An 18648-nucleotide genomic window follows, 5' to 3' on the forward strand; every position below is an offset into this window, starting at 1 on the left:
TGTCCCTGGCTGGGGCAAGGGGCACCTCACTGCTGCTCAGAGGTGGCACAGCCCTCCAGGAACATGGTTCATGGTGATATAAGACTCAGAGTGATAGATCTGAGGCCCAGTCAGCAAATTCAAAAAAAACACCTTCCAATTTGGAAGTGCCAAAGTTGTTTTCTTGGCTTAAGACATCAAAGTAGATTGTTGTCATGCTTCCACATCTCTACTTTCACCCTGCCTCCTCAAAGAGAGAAAGAATATTCTTATCCTAGCTTGAAGGAAATGAAATGTTGTACAATCCAAATTTTATTTCAAGATGGGAATGTGGTTTTTTAAAATTGTTTATTCAGCAGTCTTTATAAAATAAACATTGTCTCCTCAGTATGAAAAGGGATTTTATGCCAAGGCAACCCCATTTACAATTTAGGATGTCCTGTTATTGTAAATATACTAGATTGAAAGAATGGATCATGTTTTGCTAATGACTTTGTCCTGCTCTGGCATGGAGCAGCCCTGAAGAACATCTTTAGAGAGAAAAGCAACTTCCAGGTAACACAAAGTTCCTCAAAGTGCCCAGAGCCGATCCTGAAGATGTCTGAGAACTTGCATGTCCAATTTACAATGCTGAGAATGAAGAGTCCTCTCACACCCCAAAAACCAGATACTTACAGGAAAAAAATTTAAGTGGTCTTTAGTTACTCATAACTTGTCCCAGATTTTTGGAAGAGCTCTGGTACAACCTAGGTGCCAGAAGATGTGCAGGAATTTTCAGGAGGACTCAGGAGAATACCTTCTGAAATCTCAAATTAAAAAATAAAGTAAAAATCTTCTCAAAATCTGAGCTCTCTGTTTCTAATGCTTCATATATGACTTTGCATTCCCTTGATGCAGAAGGCAAACAAAAAAGAAATGGGGTTGTTCATGATGAAGACATCTTTCTTCCTCTCCCACTTGTCTTGATTTTGTCTTCAGGTTGCTCGCTCTTTCGGTCTGTGGAGTTGCTTGGTCATGACTGCAGATGGCCTTATGAACATTTACAAGGTGTCCAGCCTAAGGACTCATATGTTGAAGGTTTACTAGTTTTCTATTAGCTTGATTTGTCCTGGCAGATCATTTGCTCCATAGCGTAATAGCTTGGATGCCTTCTGACTGACCTTTTTCTTTTAAGCATGTGTTTTGAACTTCAAACTGTGACTTCGTGTTACAGAGAAAAAATATTATTTTTTACATTTTGCTAGGTTTAACAGTAAAAATACAGGGAAGGAAATTAAGGATTAAATCTAAGGTGGTAGTAGTAATTGGAAAAGATCAGAAGTTCTGCTTCTTCCAACAGTTGAGCAAAACCACAACTGTTAGGAAGAAACCAGCTCTGAGGTCTGATGCCATCTTTCCATCTTATCCACTGACAACCCTCAACACAAGCTGGGCCTCATTTTCAGCCATCATGGAGAAAAATTCTTTTTTTTACTTCCCCCTTTCCGCCCCCCCTTTTTATATTGGTTTGTTGGTCTGGATTTTCTTTTAATGATCAAAGTTTAGTTAACACTTGCTAGGTGTAGGTGTCTGTAATCAACAGCAACAAAGAGGATGAGAAGGTGAGAGGCTGTCCTTCCTTCCATGCCCCAGAGCACGTGTCTGCCCGGAAGCACACGAGGCTCCTGTGGGATCAGGGCTGCCAGGAGCGATAGGCGGTGTAGTCCCGCGTTGGTGCATAGGATGGGTAACCCTTGTTCTTGTACGGAGGGTGCCGGGGAGTCATGTTCATGTAGTCACTCTGGTGGTACAGACGCTTCTTGGATTTCTGCTGTGGGAGGAGGGGGAAGACAACTGTGAAAACTCTCATGTTAGCTGCTGACAGTTCTGGCCCTAGGTCCCTGTTCAGGGAAGCAGGCATATTTGTAAGGTGGCTTCAGTTTAAATACATCTACAAAATAATTAGAACATGTGTTCTCATCAAGTAATCTGTGGAATTTGCCCAACCTAAAAGTAAGTCTCCAGCTTATCTGGTGGGAGATTAACAGTGTTAGTTCTTCAGGTAAAGGAATGCTACACACCAAGGATACAAACTGATGCCTCTTACCATCATCTTGCCTCTCTCATCTGTGGAATGATTCAGCAGAAACAGAGTTTGAGCTGTGAAGGCTGTCCTCATTTATTAGGAAGTAAAGAGAAATTAGCTTAACTCAAACAGAATAAGAGCATGAAAAATCAGCCCAGACTATGATTTTTGTACTATTTACAGCAGTAATACACAAGGCATATGTTGTTCTGAACCTTCCTTCAAGGAGTGAAAGAATCAGAGCTGTGTTAATCTTTTATGTCTCCTAATCTGGGCCTCAAAAATCTTATTTCTACTGTTGGATTCCTGCTTATAATGCTCCTGTGAGACAAGGGAAGAATCAACTCTTTTAGAAATAAGAGTAGCAGAAGACAGGTGAAATAATTTGCCTAAAATCACAGAGGAAGTATGTGGCTACAGCAGCATTTCAGCCTCTGACTGCTGCAGGCTGTGCAAAAGGTTGGTGTTTTTTACATAGCTTAAGGCTTTATTGATCAGGGGTAAGTAAAGTGCTTCCATGCTTTTTCCTTAATAGTGATCATACCCTCTTTTGTGATCTCCTTTTTACTGAAATTCCCTTCCCATGGACAGAAATAGTTGCATATGCTGCAGTATACATGCATATGATGCTGTGGAATTGGAGGAGGTTTGCATTAGAAAATCTGATGGCTGAATTATGTTGGATGTGCAGAGTGGGGCAGTTACTATGAAATATTTTAAGCTTTTTAACATTAATATTCTGTATATGCAAAGGGTTGAATGTGAGTTACATACTGCTTAAGCCATGTAATGCAGTCAGTGCATGTAGAGCATTAGATACAAAGCTTTATCTCTGTGTTCATCTCCATAATACAGGATTTCTGATTCACCTAGAAGGTATTTTTGCATGGGAGAAAGACATTTTGCTAGCATGAGTGATTGTTGGGCTGTTACAGGATGAAAGACTGCTACTTTTGCAATGGAAAGCAGTCTTCCTTCAGGGAAGGCAGAACTGTATGAAAATAGACAAATCTTTAGCTGCTTTCAGGAACTGATCAGGCTTGCCATGTCTGTCGAGTACCATGATTAGGACCTTTTTTTACAATTCACAGTTCTTCTAGGCAGCTGTATTTACATTCAACACCACTCTAAATACATCCACAATTAGAATACATATTATCTGAAAAATACTACTAGCAGTAATAACAGCAGGTAAAAAATGATGCAGCAAACAGCACACATGGCAATGCAGCCTTGTCACCCTTGCTGGGGGCAGATGTGTTAGTGGCAAAGTGTGAAGCCATTAGGTAGCAAATGAATATAGCACAGAGAAAATGGTTCAGATTGTAAATGATGGATTTGAAGCTATAGCATCTCGTCTGCAGCACAGCACTGTAACACCAGCAGCTGCTCTAGTAATCCTCTCAGCTCTCCTCAGTCAGCCTCTACAACAGGGCACAAAGAAGAACCACTTAACTGGCCTTTCCATTTTCCTGCAGCAGTGCCCCCTTTGATTGTTTTCCATTAGAAATAGCCACAGATTGAGAAAGTGGCCTTTTGTGAAACACTTAGCAGATCTTAAGCTTCAGCTAGCAGTGACATTGAGTGGCTTTCTGTATACATGCAACATTTAACCTGGCAGAGACTCTGGACCCTTTATACAGGCTATCCAATAATCATTGTGTTGAAAATTGCTATTTAACAACAAAAATAGAGGGGAAAGTCAGAGTGGAAGGAATTGAGTTCTCTATGTTCAAGTCTTTCTCACATGGAGTAAGTAGTGTAAATTGGCTCTGGAGATCAAGTCCTAAGACTTGTCAAGGAAAATGTCCTTCTGCTGCCCCTGTATCATGCCAGGAGGAGAACTGGATGCAACTTGGGCCAGTCAACTCTCCAAAGAGTAAAAATTATGAGCCATAAGGCTGTCTCAGCTTTCTTACTGTTGATGTACAGACAAGGAGCTACTGAGATCCAGGTGCTCCTACTCCCTTGTAGTCAAGATGCCAGAAATAGTGGTTGCTCAAGGGAATTGCTGGATAGACACAAGACACCAGTGCAGATGGTCCTGGGCTGAGGGCTCCCTATAGATTGTTTTATTGTAGGTGAGCTCCTGTCAGTATAGTCTCATAGGGTTTTGCCAGAAATGAGGCAGAGGTGTCCCGGAACTGCGGGTGTGCAGGGCACTGCCAACACTGTGGCATCACAATCTGCTGTAGGACTCCACTGCAGAGGCCTGACAACCCACCTGGAGAGCATCTGGTGTTTCAGCTCTGTTGGGGTACACCATGGGTGTGCATACATAGCTGGGATGAAGAAACACTGTCATCCTGTACTGAAGGGGTATCGGTGAGTTAGTGGTAAACATGGCAAGTATAGCCTGAGAAATGAACTACTAGAGCATACAGAGAAAAGGAAAATACAAGTTTCTTACCCAATAGTTAAAAAAACCTGCTGTTATTAGCATACTGTAGAGTGCAAGAATTCCAGTCACTGTTGCCAGAATCCACAAAGGAATTGTAGACTGAGGCTCTTGTATTTGGATGGGTGTCTCTTTAAGGAAAGAGCAAAGAAAACTTTAAGTACATGAAATTAAAACCATCAATCTCTGCTTATTTATTCCTTGTTCCAATGTGTCATTTTTATTAATCATCATTTTAAGATCTCTTCTTCATGAAGTCCAGAGCAGGAACGTAGTTTTACCAGGCAATCCAACTTTTTTTTTTTTTTTAAGGAAACAAACTTCCTCCAGTCATTACGTAGGGAGTGTGTATAGGGAGGATATTGGCCTACAGAGGTTTCTCAGCTTACCTTTCACATGAATGACAGTCCCATTGCTCTTCTCATTGTAGACGTATGGGGGTGGATACATGACCTCAATTTTGCAGAAGTAGATGTCAGTTTGGTTGGCATTCATGTTCCAAAGATTGAAGATGACTTTGTCTTTATCATGATCCCCCTGGCAGTTGAATTCTTTAGTCGAATTGCTCCTAATATTGGTTACGTTCCATGAAATAAAGCAAACTTCAACTGAACTGTCCGTTCCTTTGTGTAGCGAAGCTCGAAATTCCTTCCCTGTCCCATTGTATGTGTAGTTGCAAACTAGAGTTGCAGTTTGGTTACTTACAACGAGCAAAGGATGCTGAGCCACTAAAATCTTGTTTTCTGAAAGGGAGGGGAGATAATGAGAAGAGCACTTGTTTATAAAATATAGTATGAGATTTCAGAACCCCACATCCTCCCATGCAACTCTTCTCCATATCTCCTCTCCCCTGCTGACACTCCCTACCAGGAGTACAAAACCACCCATCTGCAGAAGCAGTTTCTCACAGAGTTTCTCACTGCAACTACTGTTGCAGCAATCCACCTGCATGTAAATAATATTACACAGTCTTTAGGGGAGACTGAGATCAAGAGTGTTTTTCTTCAGTCAGAACACTAGCAGAGACAGCGTCCTGTGATTAAGATGTAACATCAGAGCTCAGAAGCCTAGTCTGCACCTGTGTGCTTGTGTGTACAGCTAAGGCCTTCTTAGTCTATCCTTTACTTAGCCAGTAGTTTCCTGGGGAACATTATGGAGTGAAAATACTATGAATTGACACTGCAGTCAGATAAGAGAATATTATTTATACATTTTCTTTTTAATTCAAGGACTCCTGAAGAGTCTGCAGGTGGATTTGCTGAACCATTTCAAGGGTTTGGACCTTGGGCAATGAACACTAAAAGCATGAACTGCTATCATTTTAATGTAAAATAAGTAATTTCTCTAGCCAGCAGCTGTAGTAGATTCTTAATCTCTCAAGGGACACAGAAGCTGATTAATCTGACACTGCATTGGCACTTAGCACTTGAAAAAAGCCTGAAAAAAGCATGTCACATGAATGTATAATTGAATTTTAATTGACCAGACTGATACATAAACAGGAAATGTTTTCTGACATGTAGACCTCTGTGCTATCATCTGCCAAACAATGAAACATAGCAAGGACTATGCAGAACAACAACTTCTTCCAAGAAAAGCCATCCTGCACAAATGAGGCCCTTCTTTCCAAATGATGACACCTAAGTAAGAGGAAGAGAGTTGTGGCTCTCAATCTAGAGACCTGCCAAAGCTTTTATATGACTGCTTAAGTCTTCATGCAAGCTCAGCTCATATGAGGTCTGGATGGTCTTTTACAGATCCCTGAGAATCACCATGGCTGTTAGAATGACAATTGTGCCTCTTGTCCTCAAAATGTGGTGCAAACATAGATTCTTTCTACTTAATCCATGTGGTGAGACTTCAAAAAGGCTAGTAAGGGAAATGAAGTGGGAAGGAGGCCAGAACCAGAATGCCCAGAAAATTACTGTTTAAAACTGTTTTTAACAATATTTAGGACCAAATTATGCTTACTGCAGTCATGCCTGCACAAAAAGATGAAGTATCCCAGCCTCTTGAGCAGGATACTCCTTTGGGATGAACGTGAAAGTAAACACAAGAGATGCATGAGACAGCAAGGACTAGTGCTAAGGTGTGGGTAGTAAAAACAACCTTTGGCTAGCAGGTTCTCCTGTTATCAGCAGAACTTGTGAAACTGCTGAAGCTGTTAATTCTCTTATTGAAAGTCTCATTTACCAGCCTTGCTACAAATAAGAGAAGGAGATGTGAGACAGGGAATGCTCTACTGGCTATCTTTAGCAAAGAAAGACTGTAGCCTATCCTCCTTGCATCTCTTTGCTCAGCACTGTTAGTGAGGGAGGAGAGCTCATAACAGCTCTGAAATTCCATGTCCAGGCAACCAAAACACTGTGAAGCTTTGATTGAAGGATAACCTTTCCAGGCTTTCCAATAGAAAGAGACAAAGATCTTTGAATCCGAGGACAGAGTGGCTAAGTAAGAGAGTAAGAAAGCAAGTCTTTACTCAAGGTGGTGCCTGTGGTGAGTTTTCATCAAAATGAAGACATTTCAGCAAAACAATTTGGTTTCCTTGAATCAGCATTTTCTGACAAAAGCTCTCACATAGGCTTATAAGGCATTCTAGTAAGGGGTGAGGTTTGGATTCCACTGCTTTAGACAAGGTATTTGATCATGTTTTTGTTGGCGAGAAAATTGATCTTCGGCCTGTGTGGCAGTTTGCAAGTCTGCAGTAGAATTTTCCCACCTTTAGCAGAGCTTAATTCTACACATCTCACTTGAGACAGAGTTATTCTATTGCTTTGCAGTATTTGTGCACTACTACAATCCTGATTGTCACAGGGAATACACCTGAATACACCTTCAGGGGAGACCTTTTCTGTCTCAGAGTTGACAGCCAAAATAGGGGCCCAGAACAGACAGAAGCATTACACTTAAAAATGCTTGCCTGTCTTCATTGCTAGTACTTACAGAAAACTAATGGATATTTATTGCTCAGCCTCATCATATTTTCTCTGTCGCCAGAGGAAAGTCAGAGAACACTGAAAATCCCATCCCTGAGGGACTGCCTTCAGATGTTATTTAGACTCTTCTGCAGATCCCAATGACTTATCCCCCTCTCTTTTGGTGTCATCAGCTAACCTGTATTCCTGATGTTTAGACCTGCGAGTTCATGCCTTGAACTCCACTGTTTAACTACAGCTCTAGACTATTTATGTCCCTGCCATGACATAGTGCTAATTGGCAACTAATCTCTTTTGATACACTTAACTAAAATGATAAATTTCTTCAACTTATTTTCACCTCTTGTATTTATAATCCACTCTGCTTGCCTTGTGTTGCAGGCTAGGCTTGATAACCCAGCTCCGTGCTGCTGATGCTGGGATGGAGACTGGCTGAGCAGTGGGAAATGCTCATTTGTGGGTCATTAAATGAAGACAGCTCCTACATGATTGAAGTTAAGCACCCAAATCTACTTTCACAAATCAGTTCAAATTGAAGGAGATATTTTTGTTTTCATTTATAGGAAGAACTCATTAGCACCACATGAATTGGTTGGGCTGCAATGCTAACAGGGGCAAGGCAAGCTTACCCCACTGGCATGCTAGAGAAGCCCTGCTGTCATCCTCCTCCTCTGGACTTGGAGGTTATTTTAAATTGAAGAAAGTCAGTCATACTAAAATGTGTGTTACTTTCATAAGGATGACAGAGTAATGCCTAACATCCCTCACTTCCCGGATGATCTGAATAGGATTTGACTACATTCTTAGTAGGATCTAGCCCATTCCAAGCAAACATGGGCTAAGGCTGCTTTTGCCTTCACAGAGACAGTTTTTCCTTCTAAGTGTCACTTTGGGTTTGTTAAATGGTGAAACTCTGAAACATTTAGTTAGTGTTTCCATTCCCCTAAGTAGGGTTATGATTGCCACTTCAGAGCTCTGTTCAGCCATGCTGTGTAGTAATAAATACCTGTATCTTGGCCTTACCCAGCCAAGAAAACACCAGTTATGAAAAATAATCGTTTACAGTTTCAAAAAGCAGTGACTTTAAAAATGTAAAATCATTTCAGTCAGTGTACACAGGCTGCAAGCATTCTCGGGATCTTAGGATTTATATGCAATGGTGTGTAAGATCTCTGAATGCTTGTTAAGCTTTTTATAGTGTTGAATATTTCTTGTAATCACATGTGAGGGGGTTTTGGATCATGAAACAAAATGCCATCCATCTATAATATCTGTAAAATACTGACTCTCTGATCATTGAACCCAATGCAAGCAAAACTTCATTGAAGCTTTTTTTTTTCTATTCGCCAAGAAAGTGAAATAGAGTTGACAAAGTATGGAAAATAACTATTTTGAGGTGTTGCTTTTTTTTTTCACCAGAACTCTTCATGAATCATCATCAGCTATTGGAAAAAAATATTCTGCTAAAATATTTAGTGCACTTCTTCCTTTTTTATGCCAGCTGACTTCAAGAAGCTATTTTCCAGAGCAAAGTATCCAAAATAAGTTGGCATTTCTGTAAGCACAGGAAAAAAATAGACCACCTAACTCCCTGGGGGGATAGGGAAAAACCTAAATGAAAAAACTGAAAGGAATTTGTTTAAGCCACAGGCAGAAAGGCACACAGGTATGTTATAAACAAAGCTATTTTGTTTTTGCTGTTGCTGGTTTGTTGTTCAATTATGCTTACTCTTCTTTCCCAGATACAAGGTTCCTTCTCTTGTACTTTGGTTTGAGGCCACCCAGCTGTGTGATGGGCAGCTGGGGGGAACCTCTCCTTCTGGCTCTTTCCTGCTTTGCTGTAAATACTGCAGGAGTACTCCAGAAAGCCCAGGTGACACTCTTCCTTTAATCAACAGGGGTTTTTCTTGGCAGTTTGTGATTTGTTTTTTTAAAACAGGAATTAGTTGATGTCATCCTACTCTCAGCTAACCTTGCCTCATATCCATCCATCTTTTTCATTCTGGTAATCTGGGTAGGTTAGAAGTTGGTTTTAACCCCCAGAACCTGTAAGCCAGAAGGTTATGTGGATAGTAAAAAGATGAGGTCAGTTGTGGTACACTGCAATGGGAACCTCCTTATATTACTTATTTCACAAAATACCAGACACTTGATCTTTGATCTAGCTGCATCTCTGACAGTCCACAGCAAGGTAATTATTTAGCCAACAAAAAGGGGAGGAGGACCAACTTTGCAAACGTTAGTGTTTCTGCAAAAGGGAAATGACTGAACTAGTATTTCAAGTCCTTTTTTATGATTTAAACTCAACCTGCAGCAGCCACTGGTATAGTCTAACAACAGGATGAATTCTGTGGATTTTCCCAAACCAAAATACTTATAGTGCTTATAGTGCGCTTGGCTTGAGGAAGTCCTGCAGGGTTTTGACCTGCCTTAATGTTTTCCACGTACTAAGGACCACTTCTCTTGAAAATGAAGAGTGAAGAAAATAGATGGGGAAAGGATGAGAGCCCTGAGAAGCATATGACCTCATGTGCTTCTCTTTAAGAAGTTGTACAATCTTGGTGAATCTGTTGGAGAAACACAAGGTCTTCATGCAAAGCAAGTGTATGTGTGTCTATAAAGCCATGGTATAACACCTGTGTCTGAGAACCACACACTGTGATTTATTTTGTTGCAATTCAAAAGCACTGCTTAAAAGCTGTTCACAACTCATGGAAATGTGTTCAGAACTGTTAACCTACTGCTGATTCTTATCCCCTCCTGGAATTAGTGTCTTCTTTTACAATCCAGGGGCCTGCTCTGGAAATAATTATGATATTGCAAACACAGAATTATAAATATGGGAAAGGACAAGGAAAAAAACCCCTATGATTTCTTAAAAAATATATATCACAGTGTCATGCAAACAACAATGCCTTCACTAAGGAAAAGAATTACCGAAGAATAATATAGAAATAAGAAAAAAATATATTCAGTTACATCTCTCATACTAGAAAAAGTGACGTTTTAAGATGTTCTCTATGTTCTAAATTTTGTACTGGAAACCAGATTTTTATTCCTATTTGTAACTTCCCTGGAAAATACAAAACACTTATATTTGGAGAAGTTCACAGCCAGCAGTCTGAAAAATTGTCTGTCTCAAGATGATCCTAGCAAAAGCCAGCATCTCTTGCCTTGCTTTGCCTGCAATGTACCCATTGGAAAGACGTATTAGGTCTGAACATAGGAACACTACATCAGCAAGCCAACACCAAGATAAATACCCTCAGCACAACAACTGAAGAGTCAGGAAGATTCACTAAGATTCAGGATTTCAAAATCTCAAAAAGTTTTTTTCTTTTTCCTGAAGATCTTCAGAAAGAAACTAGACGTCTAGTTAGTATTGGTAAACTGCTAAACAATGCAAAAATCAGAAACTTGGCAAGTCCCATCCTTCCACCTTTGAGCTCAGTAAGCAACTCTCCTTTAGAGCATTTATTTGCTGAACCTGTGAGGATGTTGTTGCACTCAGCACTGGAGCCCATGACACCAAGCCAGGCCATGGGGAAGCCTAAAGCTTTAGAAGTAGATTTGGGGATGTGGAGAGTCTGCCCCAAGAGAGGTGCTGGCGCCAGGTCTGCTCAGACCTGCTGCCCCCAAGAAAAGGCACTCGTGAGCAGAACTTGCTAAACCCAGGGGTAGGTGAAATAAACACCCCTCTACTTATGCATGCAATTTCCAAATGGATCTAGAGATAAGTCAAATTAAAAGAAAGCTCTTGGGTCTCATCTTGGAGGGATACTTCTGGCAGGAGAAAAATTGGCCTCTTCGTTATATCAAATTGATCCAATTGCAGCATGCTGCCTCTCCCCTTTCCCAGACCTTCAAAGTGAGAAAAAAATAGGGGAAAGGATTGAAATGTGGGGGGTTTTTGTTACCTGTTACATCAGCAGTGGAGATGAAGAAGAGCACCACGAGGATCCCCAGGAGCATGGTGTTAATGGTGGGCCCGCTGCCTTGTCTCCACCCCCTGCAGGCACTGCCGCGACTCCCAGGGCCCCGCAGCACCAGCCTGCCTTCCCTGTGTGGCCGGGCTGCACCCTCAGGTGCTCACACAACCTCTCTCTGCAGCACGTGGTACACTGCCAAGTAAAACTGTAACGGCAATGCTTGAACAGGAAGTTTAATTGTTTGATGATTTTTGTCTTAGGAAGTTACCTCTGCGAAGCTCAGTAATGCTTTAAAAGTGCTGGAAGCCTTCATTTCAAGAAGGGTCTGCCAGCCCTGTATTGCAAGGAGTGGTTATGTTAGCAGCTCCGCAAGGCTGCTCCTGTGAGGGAGGAATGGAATTCCCCAGAGATGCAGTGCTCTTTATTTACCAAGAGTACATACCCATGTATACTGGTTCCATCATGACGGGAGATGCAAACACCAGTTTCTAAGTTCCTGGTGGCCAGATCTGGCCCCTCAGGAAGTTGTGTGCTCAGGAACCTTCACCTTTCCTCACTCCTAGGAGCAGAAATCTTCCTCTCTTGGCCTGCCATGTTGCTTCTGCCTGTTTTCCCAGCCCCTGGGAACACTGACATTTTTGGGCAGTTTTTTGTTCATAGTAATTTCTCTGCATCTGCTTGTTGCCTTGAATGCAGAGCCAATAATGCAGGAAATAAGTGATCTGGAATACCTTCACATTTTGAAAAACGTCCCAGTTTATGATGAGTGCAACTGTAATCCAGTTAACATCTAGAGTAAAGGCAGCATGCAGCAAGCACATTGCTCAGTCAGTGCTTTCATGGAGGCTGCCTTATGTAAAGGTTTTTCTTGAGCTCATCAGGTAAACATTCTCTCTTCCTTTGCTCTGCAAGCTCAGTGTCACCTCCTCCCTTGCAAGAGCACGTTGTGAGAGCCAGGTGATGGCATTTATAACTGTGAGGAGCTCTGGTTATTAACTGTTTATTTTGTAGTTATACAAAGTAGTATAGTAGTGGTTCTACTTGCCAAAGTAGAAATATTTAACCGTATCAATGCCTGTCCCTATCTTTGATTTATTTGAGAGGAAAGGGAAGGCATTTAGCAGGAAAACTTCCAAGAAAATTGGGCAGTTATAGAGAGAGGTGAAGAACCATGTACTATTCTTTCCTATCCCTTAGTACCTGAAGCCTTTAGACCATGTTTTATCAGAAATTGCAAATGCAATTTATGAACAGCCTCAGCTGGTATATTTATCTGCAGTCTAGAAATTTAAACAATATTCTTTTGTTTCATAATCAGTGTTAGTCGCCTGCAACACTCAAAGTTTTGGAATTCCCTCAAATTATTTTAAAAATACAAAAGAGAAAAAAATAAGATTCTCTCTTTCTTAGCCTACTTTTGTTGTATTTAGATAAATATTCTGACACATTTTTTTTAGTCATATGAGTGTAACTTCAGTTACCAATGAAATAGTCTCTGCTTAACTTGTAGTGAGAATCCCTCAAAAAAGTTACAAAATTCAGTACCTTTTTGCTGAATTGTGTCACAGAGATGAAAACCCACTGCTGGCTCTGGTAGCATCTTCTGGCTCTGGTAACTCAATTTACATAATCTGCATCTTGGCTGTCAGATCCTTTCTGTATTTGGGATATGGACTGGAAATACACAAGGAGTGCCTTTTACCCTCATTACAGAATTAGCAGAATATATTGCAGAGACAGAGATAGTGCCATTCATTTCCCTGTCATTGGCAAAGGGACACCATTCAGGTGGAAACCAGACTATGGAAACAGCTGTGCAGGAAGAGATCCTGCTCTAAGAGTACCATTAACAAAAACCTGAGGGAACAGTGTGCACTCTCTAGGTGAGGTCCCATTTATTCCTTTTCATCACTTTTTGCTCATCATGTGCCTCTCCCATTGTGAGGACATACCATGGCACTGAGTGCAAACAGGGACTGGACTGGTGGAATGGAGGAGAGGAAAGAGGGGCCACTGGGCAATTATCCACTGTGGCTCTGGAGACCAAGCTGTGATGGATCATTTTTCTCTGTGTTGATGAATTGCCCTTTTCAGAGAATCTTTTTTTAGTTGTGATTTTAGTTTTGCCTAATCATTTCTTCTTTGATCTCTGGAGTAAGGAAAGGTGCTTTTCTTTCCCCAAATAGCTTTTGGCTCATCTGCACTTCTTGATTTTCTAGGACTTTGAAACTCTCGTGTTCCCAAGGGTATGGGTCCTTTCCTTCTCAAAATTGCATCTCTTCCTCTAATTTAAACAGTTAGTTTCCAATCACTTAGATACTTGGCTTCACCACTTCACATGTGTGATCTATTTCTTTTGCCAAAATTATCCTGAGGGCAGAGGAAGAAGATATTTTAGCTTTCAGCAAACCATCTTGTACTTAGGACAAACCACATAAAAGTTTATCTAGGAAAAAAGAATGTGAAAATCTCTGTCAGTATGCCCTCACTTTTAAATTTTCATTATTCTTCCACCTCTCAAAGTATCTCTCCTTCTATATCCTGAGCATTACCCAAGGGTGTTCTGCAGTAAAATTAATTCAGGCAGTATTGACTTCTATTCTTGCCCCATTTTCCATTCATATTTCAGTCTGTTGAGTCTCTCTGTACACTGGCAGACAGGATCTGCTTGCTATCACAGCAATGGAAATCCAGACTAACACTGTAATTTCAGTAGAATGAGAGCTGTGAGAGCACTGAAAGAGCTAAAAATGCCATTTGGCCGTGTTTGGGAAAAAAAAAAGTTTCCATCCCATCACAAAATGGCTGAAATTGCAGTCCAAGAGAAGTAAATTAAAGGTTTGTGAATAGTTTTCCAGGGTACACAAGAATCTAGAGTATGAGTTTGGGCTTTTTACTCATTACTGTATGTAAATAAAACAACAGTCTAGGTATTTGAGCATAGTTTTTCATGCCACTGTTAAAAACTAAGCACTGACATGAGCTATGACCTGAGTTTCAGAAAAATCCAACAGGATCCAGTATGGTTTCTGAAGGAAAATATCCTTCTGAAAGGTTTTTGAAGGATATTTCTGGATATCTTTAAGAGTACCAGGAAATCCCAAGCAGGCTGCCAGTTTGCCTTTACATTAGAGAATGAGGAGGTAATGACCCACATATCCTCAGCCAAGTGTTCAGCTGTTGAAGAAGGACATTCCAGATTTGTTATGATTAAACAAATGGATAGTTTAGAAGGCAATTTTAAAATAAATTAAGCCTTCCTTCAGGCACTGGAAGTTGCATAGTACCATAATTGTTCCCAGCACATACTCTTGTTCTCCAGCAAATAAAAAGATATATACACACTAGAAGAATAATTGCACTAATATACTATCGTTCACTTATTTCTGAAAAGTCCAGTCTGATGGGAGACAGTAGGTCTCTAAAATTCCCTTTTAACTACTATAGACAATTAACTTTAATATCCCTATACTGTTCTGCAGCTACATAGTAAGATTAAATTTAACAGTTGTCTGAGACAATCTTCCTCTTGCTTCCCTACCATAAAGAATCACGACACAGGCCTTGAGTGAATAAATATAGGTAGCATTCTTTTGCTTGTTCGGCATACTTGTACATTGTCAGCTGCTAAAGTAAATGCTTTCTTTCTTACAACTGCAACTCTTAAAGCATCTTGATCCTTCCATTGCTGCTCCAAGTAATGATTTAATTTGAACAGTGCTATGTACCCTTGGTACAGATGGAAGGTTGATTCTTTCACATCTTGCTTATAAGCAAGTGTGCTTTAACTAGCTGTAGGGGGATAGAATATAAGAAAATAAAGATAGTGTAGAAAGTAATCTTACCCCTAAGGAGTTGCAGCTGGGCCAATTATCTTAAGTCTTAAGGAGGTTGATTAGTGAGTAGCAGAAGAGTGGCTCAAAGCTGCATGATTAACTTTCTGTCACCTGCCTGTAATCTGACATATGGCTGCTGCTTCATTAGACACCAGTGTTTGGGTAGGAACACCTGAAATAAGACCCACAGGTGAGTACATATGTATACTAAATCTTGTGTAATAAAAGCATATAGAGATTAGGGCTAGAAGAAGGATTTTTGTTGACTGAACTGCTTAGTGCTTTTTCCTGTTGAGTAGAGAAGGTGAAGAACCCTACATATTACCATGGAAGACACAGCAACAAAGGAGTTTGGCATGTCCCTTGCTTTCAGAGGGAGGTAATTGACTTCCTTCTTCTTTGTCCTGCTGAAGACAAAAGAGATAATAAGCACTGCAGATATATTAAAGCAATTTTAAATAAGAAGAAGCATCTTCCAAAGAGCTTAAGACCTAGAAATCTTGAGCAGGCAAATTCAAAATTCATCATTGTGCGAAAAGACAGCTTCCAGACCTGACTGTCTATATCGTCTTCAGAAGTTACGTAGATCTCTAAATGCCAGTACAAAGATTTGTCTGCTGGGACTGCGTTTTCATATCTGAGGGCAAGGCGGAGTGTCATGGGAGGTCCTGTCTGAAGATTTGTAAAGGGCTGCTGAGGGAAGAAGGCTTTCTAGGGCTGTGCTGAATAGCAGTCCCATGAAACAGGAGCCCAAGCCTTGGAATTACACATCCAATGTGACCTGACTAGACTTGGCTTCTCTGCCATCGGTGCCAGCATTTCCTTTTGGAGGGAAATAATAGAGCAAAATTTTTGCTGCCAAAAGCAGGGCATGAATGGTATGGAAAATCAGGAATCCAGAGCCCTGGGGCAAAGTAAGAATGAACTCAAAACTGGTGGTGTAGACACTTGAGTCACTTGGCAAATGTTACCCTTAGTAAGGGAATGCTGTAGCTGAGGCTTCCAAGGAATTGCCTTTATTTGTAGAGAACAATCTGTATAGCCTGTCTTTATGGATAAAGCCTTAGCTAGAGAAAGCATTTTCACCTCCTCTGGCTTCATCAGAACCAGCTCAGCTCAGTATATTAGGCGTTAAAACTGTCATGTTCAAGCTCATTTTAAAAGCTTTCACTCTTTCACATCCTCATTGTTGTGTTACTTTTTGTCTTGCCCTGCATTTCACAATGATTGGTGGTAGTGCTATCAGCAGAGTGCATGCATGGTGAAGCGCTGTACTTTTACAGTTCTTCCCATTTACACAAACTTGGAAGGAAGCATTACTCATATTTATGAACAATTGAAACTGGAATAGAGCACTCCACACAATGAGAGCCCCTTTGAGGAAGTGTCAAAGGGCTGCCCAGCAACCTCACTCATCCAATGGAATATATTCTTTGAGATTGCTTCATTCTGAATATTCCTCACAGGAAATAATTATTTTTGTAGACACTAGCACACTAACTTGTTGGATAAGCATTTCCAAATTAGTCTTTTCCCTGAAGACAGTGGCTTCTTTACGCCTAGGCAAACCTAGCTGATGTCCAAATTCAACAACTTTCTGCCTGAGAAGTGCCCTATTCTTAGACTGTGGTGTTGCCAACACCAACCCACAGAGTTGTTTTCTGCCAAAATACTATGAGAAACAGACTTTTCATTGTATTTCTGCTGCTTCAAAAAAGTACTGAGTCATAGCACACTGGAAATGTTTGTGCAGGGCTGCATAGGAAAACATCACAAACACATTAGAAAGAGTTTTAAATATTTCCATATAGGAACTAAAGACCAATATTCCTGATTCTTAACTGAAAAGTGCTGAAAACAGGGAGAAATCATTTTCAAATCACAGTAGGAAGCATCTGCTTACTCATTTGGAGATGCAGAGTGAGTTCTGATAAGTGCTTATTAATTTTATAATGGAATTTTTTCTTAGGAAATAAAGCCTGCATTTTTTTCAGCATGCCAGCATTCCCTTAAAACTATTCCTTTAAACAGGAAATTGAAAACAATTGCTTTGCTGTTTACTAAGACCTTACTGGGTTAAGAGGGTAGGAATCCTTGCTGGCTTAAAGAGGAGGAGAAAAAAATAATATGGTGGTTTATTAGAAGTCACATCCACACAAGAAGCAGAGAAAATATCCATCCTTTATTTCAAAGGTGTCCAGTCTGTCTACTGGTGCAATGACAGGGTCCTGTAGGTAACCACCTGAATGTTTAGATGTCTCCCCTGATGTCTCTTGAGCCCAAGAGGTGTTGGTCCCCTGGACACAGCAGTGGAACATCCCTCAGCACAGAGTGACAGGCGCACACACAGCCCTGAAATGCCAAGTGCCACCCGCTGTCCTTGGCATGGCCACCAGACAGCACAACTCGCTCTTACAAGCTAAACCTCCCACCAGAGATCATCCCAAATTGCCTGACAACCAAGCACCATGTGCCAGAACAGCCTGGGAAATCTGAGCCCGTAGGCAGCTATTAGGATTGGAAAGCTTCCGCTTCGCCTTGCTGCTGCCCTGTATGCATATGAATTCCTCTCTAATAAAAGCAGAATAATCTCATCTCTTCCTATACACAAAGTTTGACCCTGAAGAGGTCCTGCTATGTATTGCTTATTGCAGCTGTTGGATAATCTTTCAGATGATATTAAAATACAATCAAATTCTAATATCTCACTAAGCTTTGGAAGTTATTAAAAGCAATGTAAAACCTCTGGTTTTGCTGATTTTAGGACAGTCTGAGAGTTTATAAGAATTGAAGTACATTTTTGTAGCCAGATCTATTAAGGTTTTATGATAAAATTGGAGTTCATGATTAAATTTCTGAGCTTTTAGTTTTATGCCTTGGAAACCTGAAGTTTTCTGCTGTCATTTTTCTATGGCTTCAGCAGATTATTATTGATGACCCTATTAACCCTAATTCTGAATTCCATTTGCACATGCTTTTTTAAAAAGAACTATTCTGAAAGTCTCCACCGTGTCCATGTGGTTCATAAAAAGGCAATAATTAATTCAGTCCTCCTTTTGTAATTGGATGTAATTTTGTAAATGCTTTTTACAAAACAAATGATTCCATATAACATTTTGCCTGTTCAGCCAAATTTCTCTTACTCAGTATTACTTAAATTTCCATGACTAGTTGCATGTGGGTTTTGTATTATATGTAGTATCCTTGGAGGTCTTTGCAGAGCAGCACTGTCTGATAACAGACAAATTAGAAGTAGCAGAGCTTTTGGAAATAGAAGAAAGTAATTCATAACTCCTCTCATAATCCCATCTCCCTCTTGGTTTCCAAGGGTCATGTTTGCTTAAACTGTTTAACAATGCATTTGAGTGTCCTAAACATTTTAAAAATTATTTTTAATACAGATTAGTATTAATAATTATCTGTTCAGGAACTGATATGCTTTCATCATTATTCTCCTATTTTAAAGGTTTCACATCCTCTGTGAGAAATGATGGCATGTGAATTA

The 18648-nt window shown here is 40.4% G+C and overlaps 1 protein-coding gene across 3 annotated transcripts; it reads right to left on the minus strand.

Moving 5' to 3' along the window:
- Positions 1–308: 308 nt before the first annotated feature.
- CD28 (CD28 molecule) lies at positions 309–11450 on the minus strand. Of its 3 annotated transcripts, XM_064718263.1 has the most exons (5): positions 11296–11450; positions 4832–5185; positions 4455–4573; positions 4269–4355; positions 309–1789 (listed from the first exon to the last, which is right to left on the minus strand). In XM_064718263.1, exons 1-5 carry the CDS (start codon positions 11348–11350, stop codon positions 1652–1654), a joined length of 753 nt encoding a protein of 250 aa, XP_064574333.1. In that variant the 5' UTR covers positions 11351–11450; the 3' UTR covers positions 309–1651. The 3 variants fall into 3 exon arrangements, with proteins under 3 accessions (XP_064574333.1, XP_064574335.1, XP_064574334.1); XM_064718265.1 differs by lacking the exon at positions 4269–4355 and having other exon boundaries at positions 309–1786; XM_064718264.1 differs by lacking the exon at positions 4269–4355.
- Positions 11451–18648: the final 7198 nt, after the last annotated feature.

Source organism: Zonotrichia leucophrys, chromosome 7, assembly GCF_028769735.1.
Source record: "Zonotrichia leucophrys gambelii isolate GWCS_2022_RI chromosome 7, RI_Zleu_2.0, whole genome shotgun sequence".
Classification (NCBI taxonomy): Eukaryota; Metazoa; Chordata; class Aves; order Passeriformes; family Passerellidae; genus Zonotrichia; species Zonotrichia leucophrys.

Excerpts from the sequence above, each read along its gene's own strand:
- CD28 (XM_064718263.1), bottom strand. The coding sequence starts at position 11,350 with ATGCTCCTGGGGATCCTCGTGGTGCTCTTCTTCATCTCCACTGCTGAT. Across the intron at positions 5,186-11,295 it reads CTCCACTGCTGATGTAACAG|AAAACAAGATTTTAGTGGCT; the intron begins GTAACAAAAACC and ends CCTCCCTTTCAG. Across the intron at positions 4,574-4,831 it reads GACTGTCATTCATGTGAAAG|AGACACCCATCCAAATACAA; the intron begins GTAAGCTGAGAA and ends CTTTCCTTAAAG.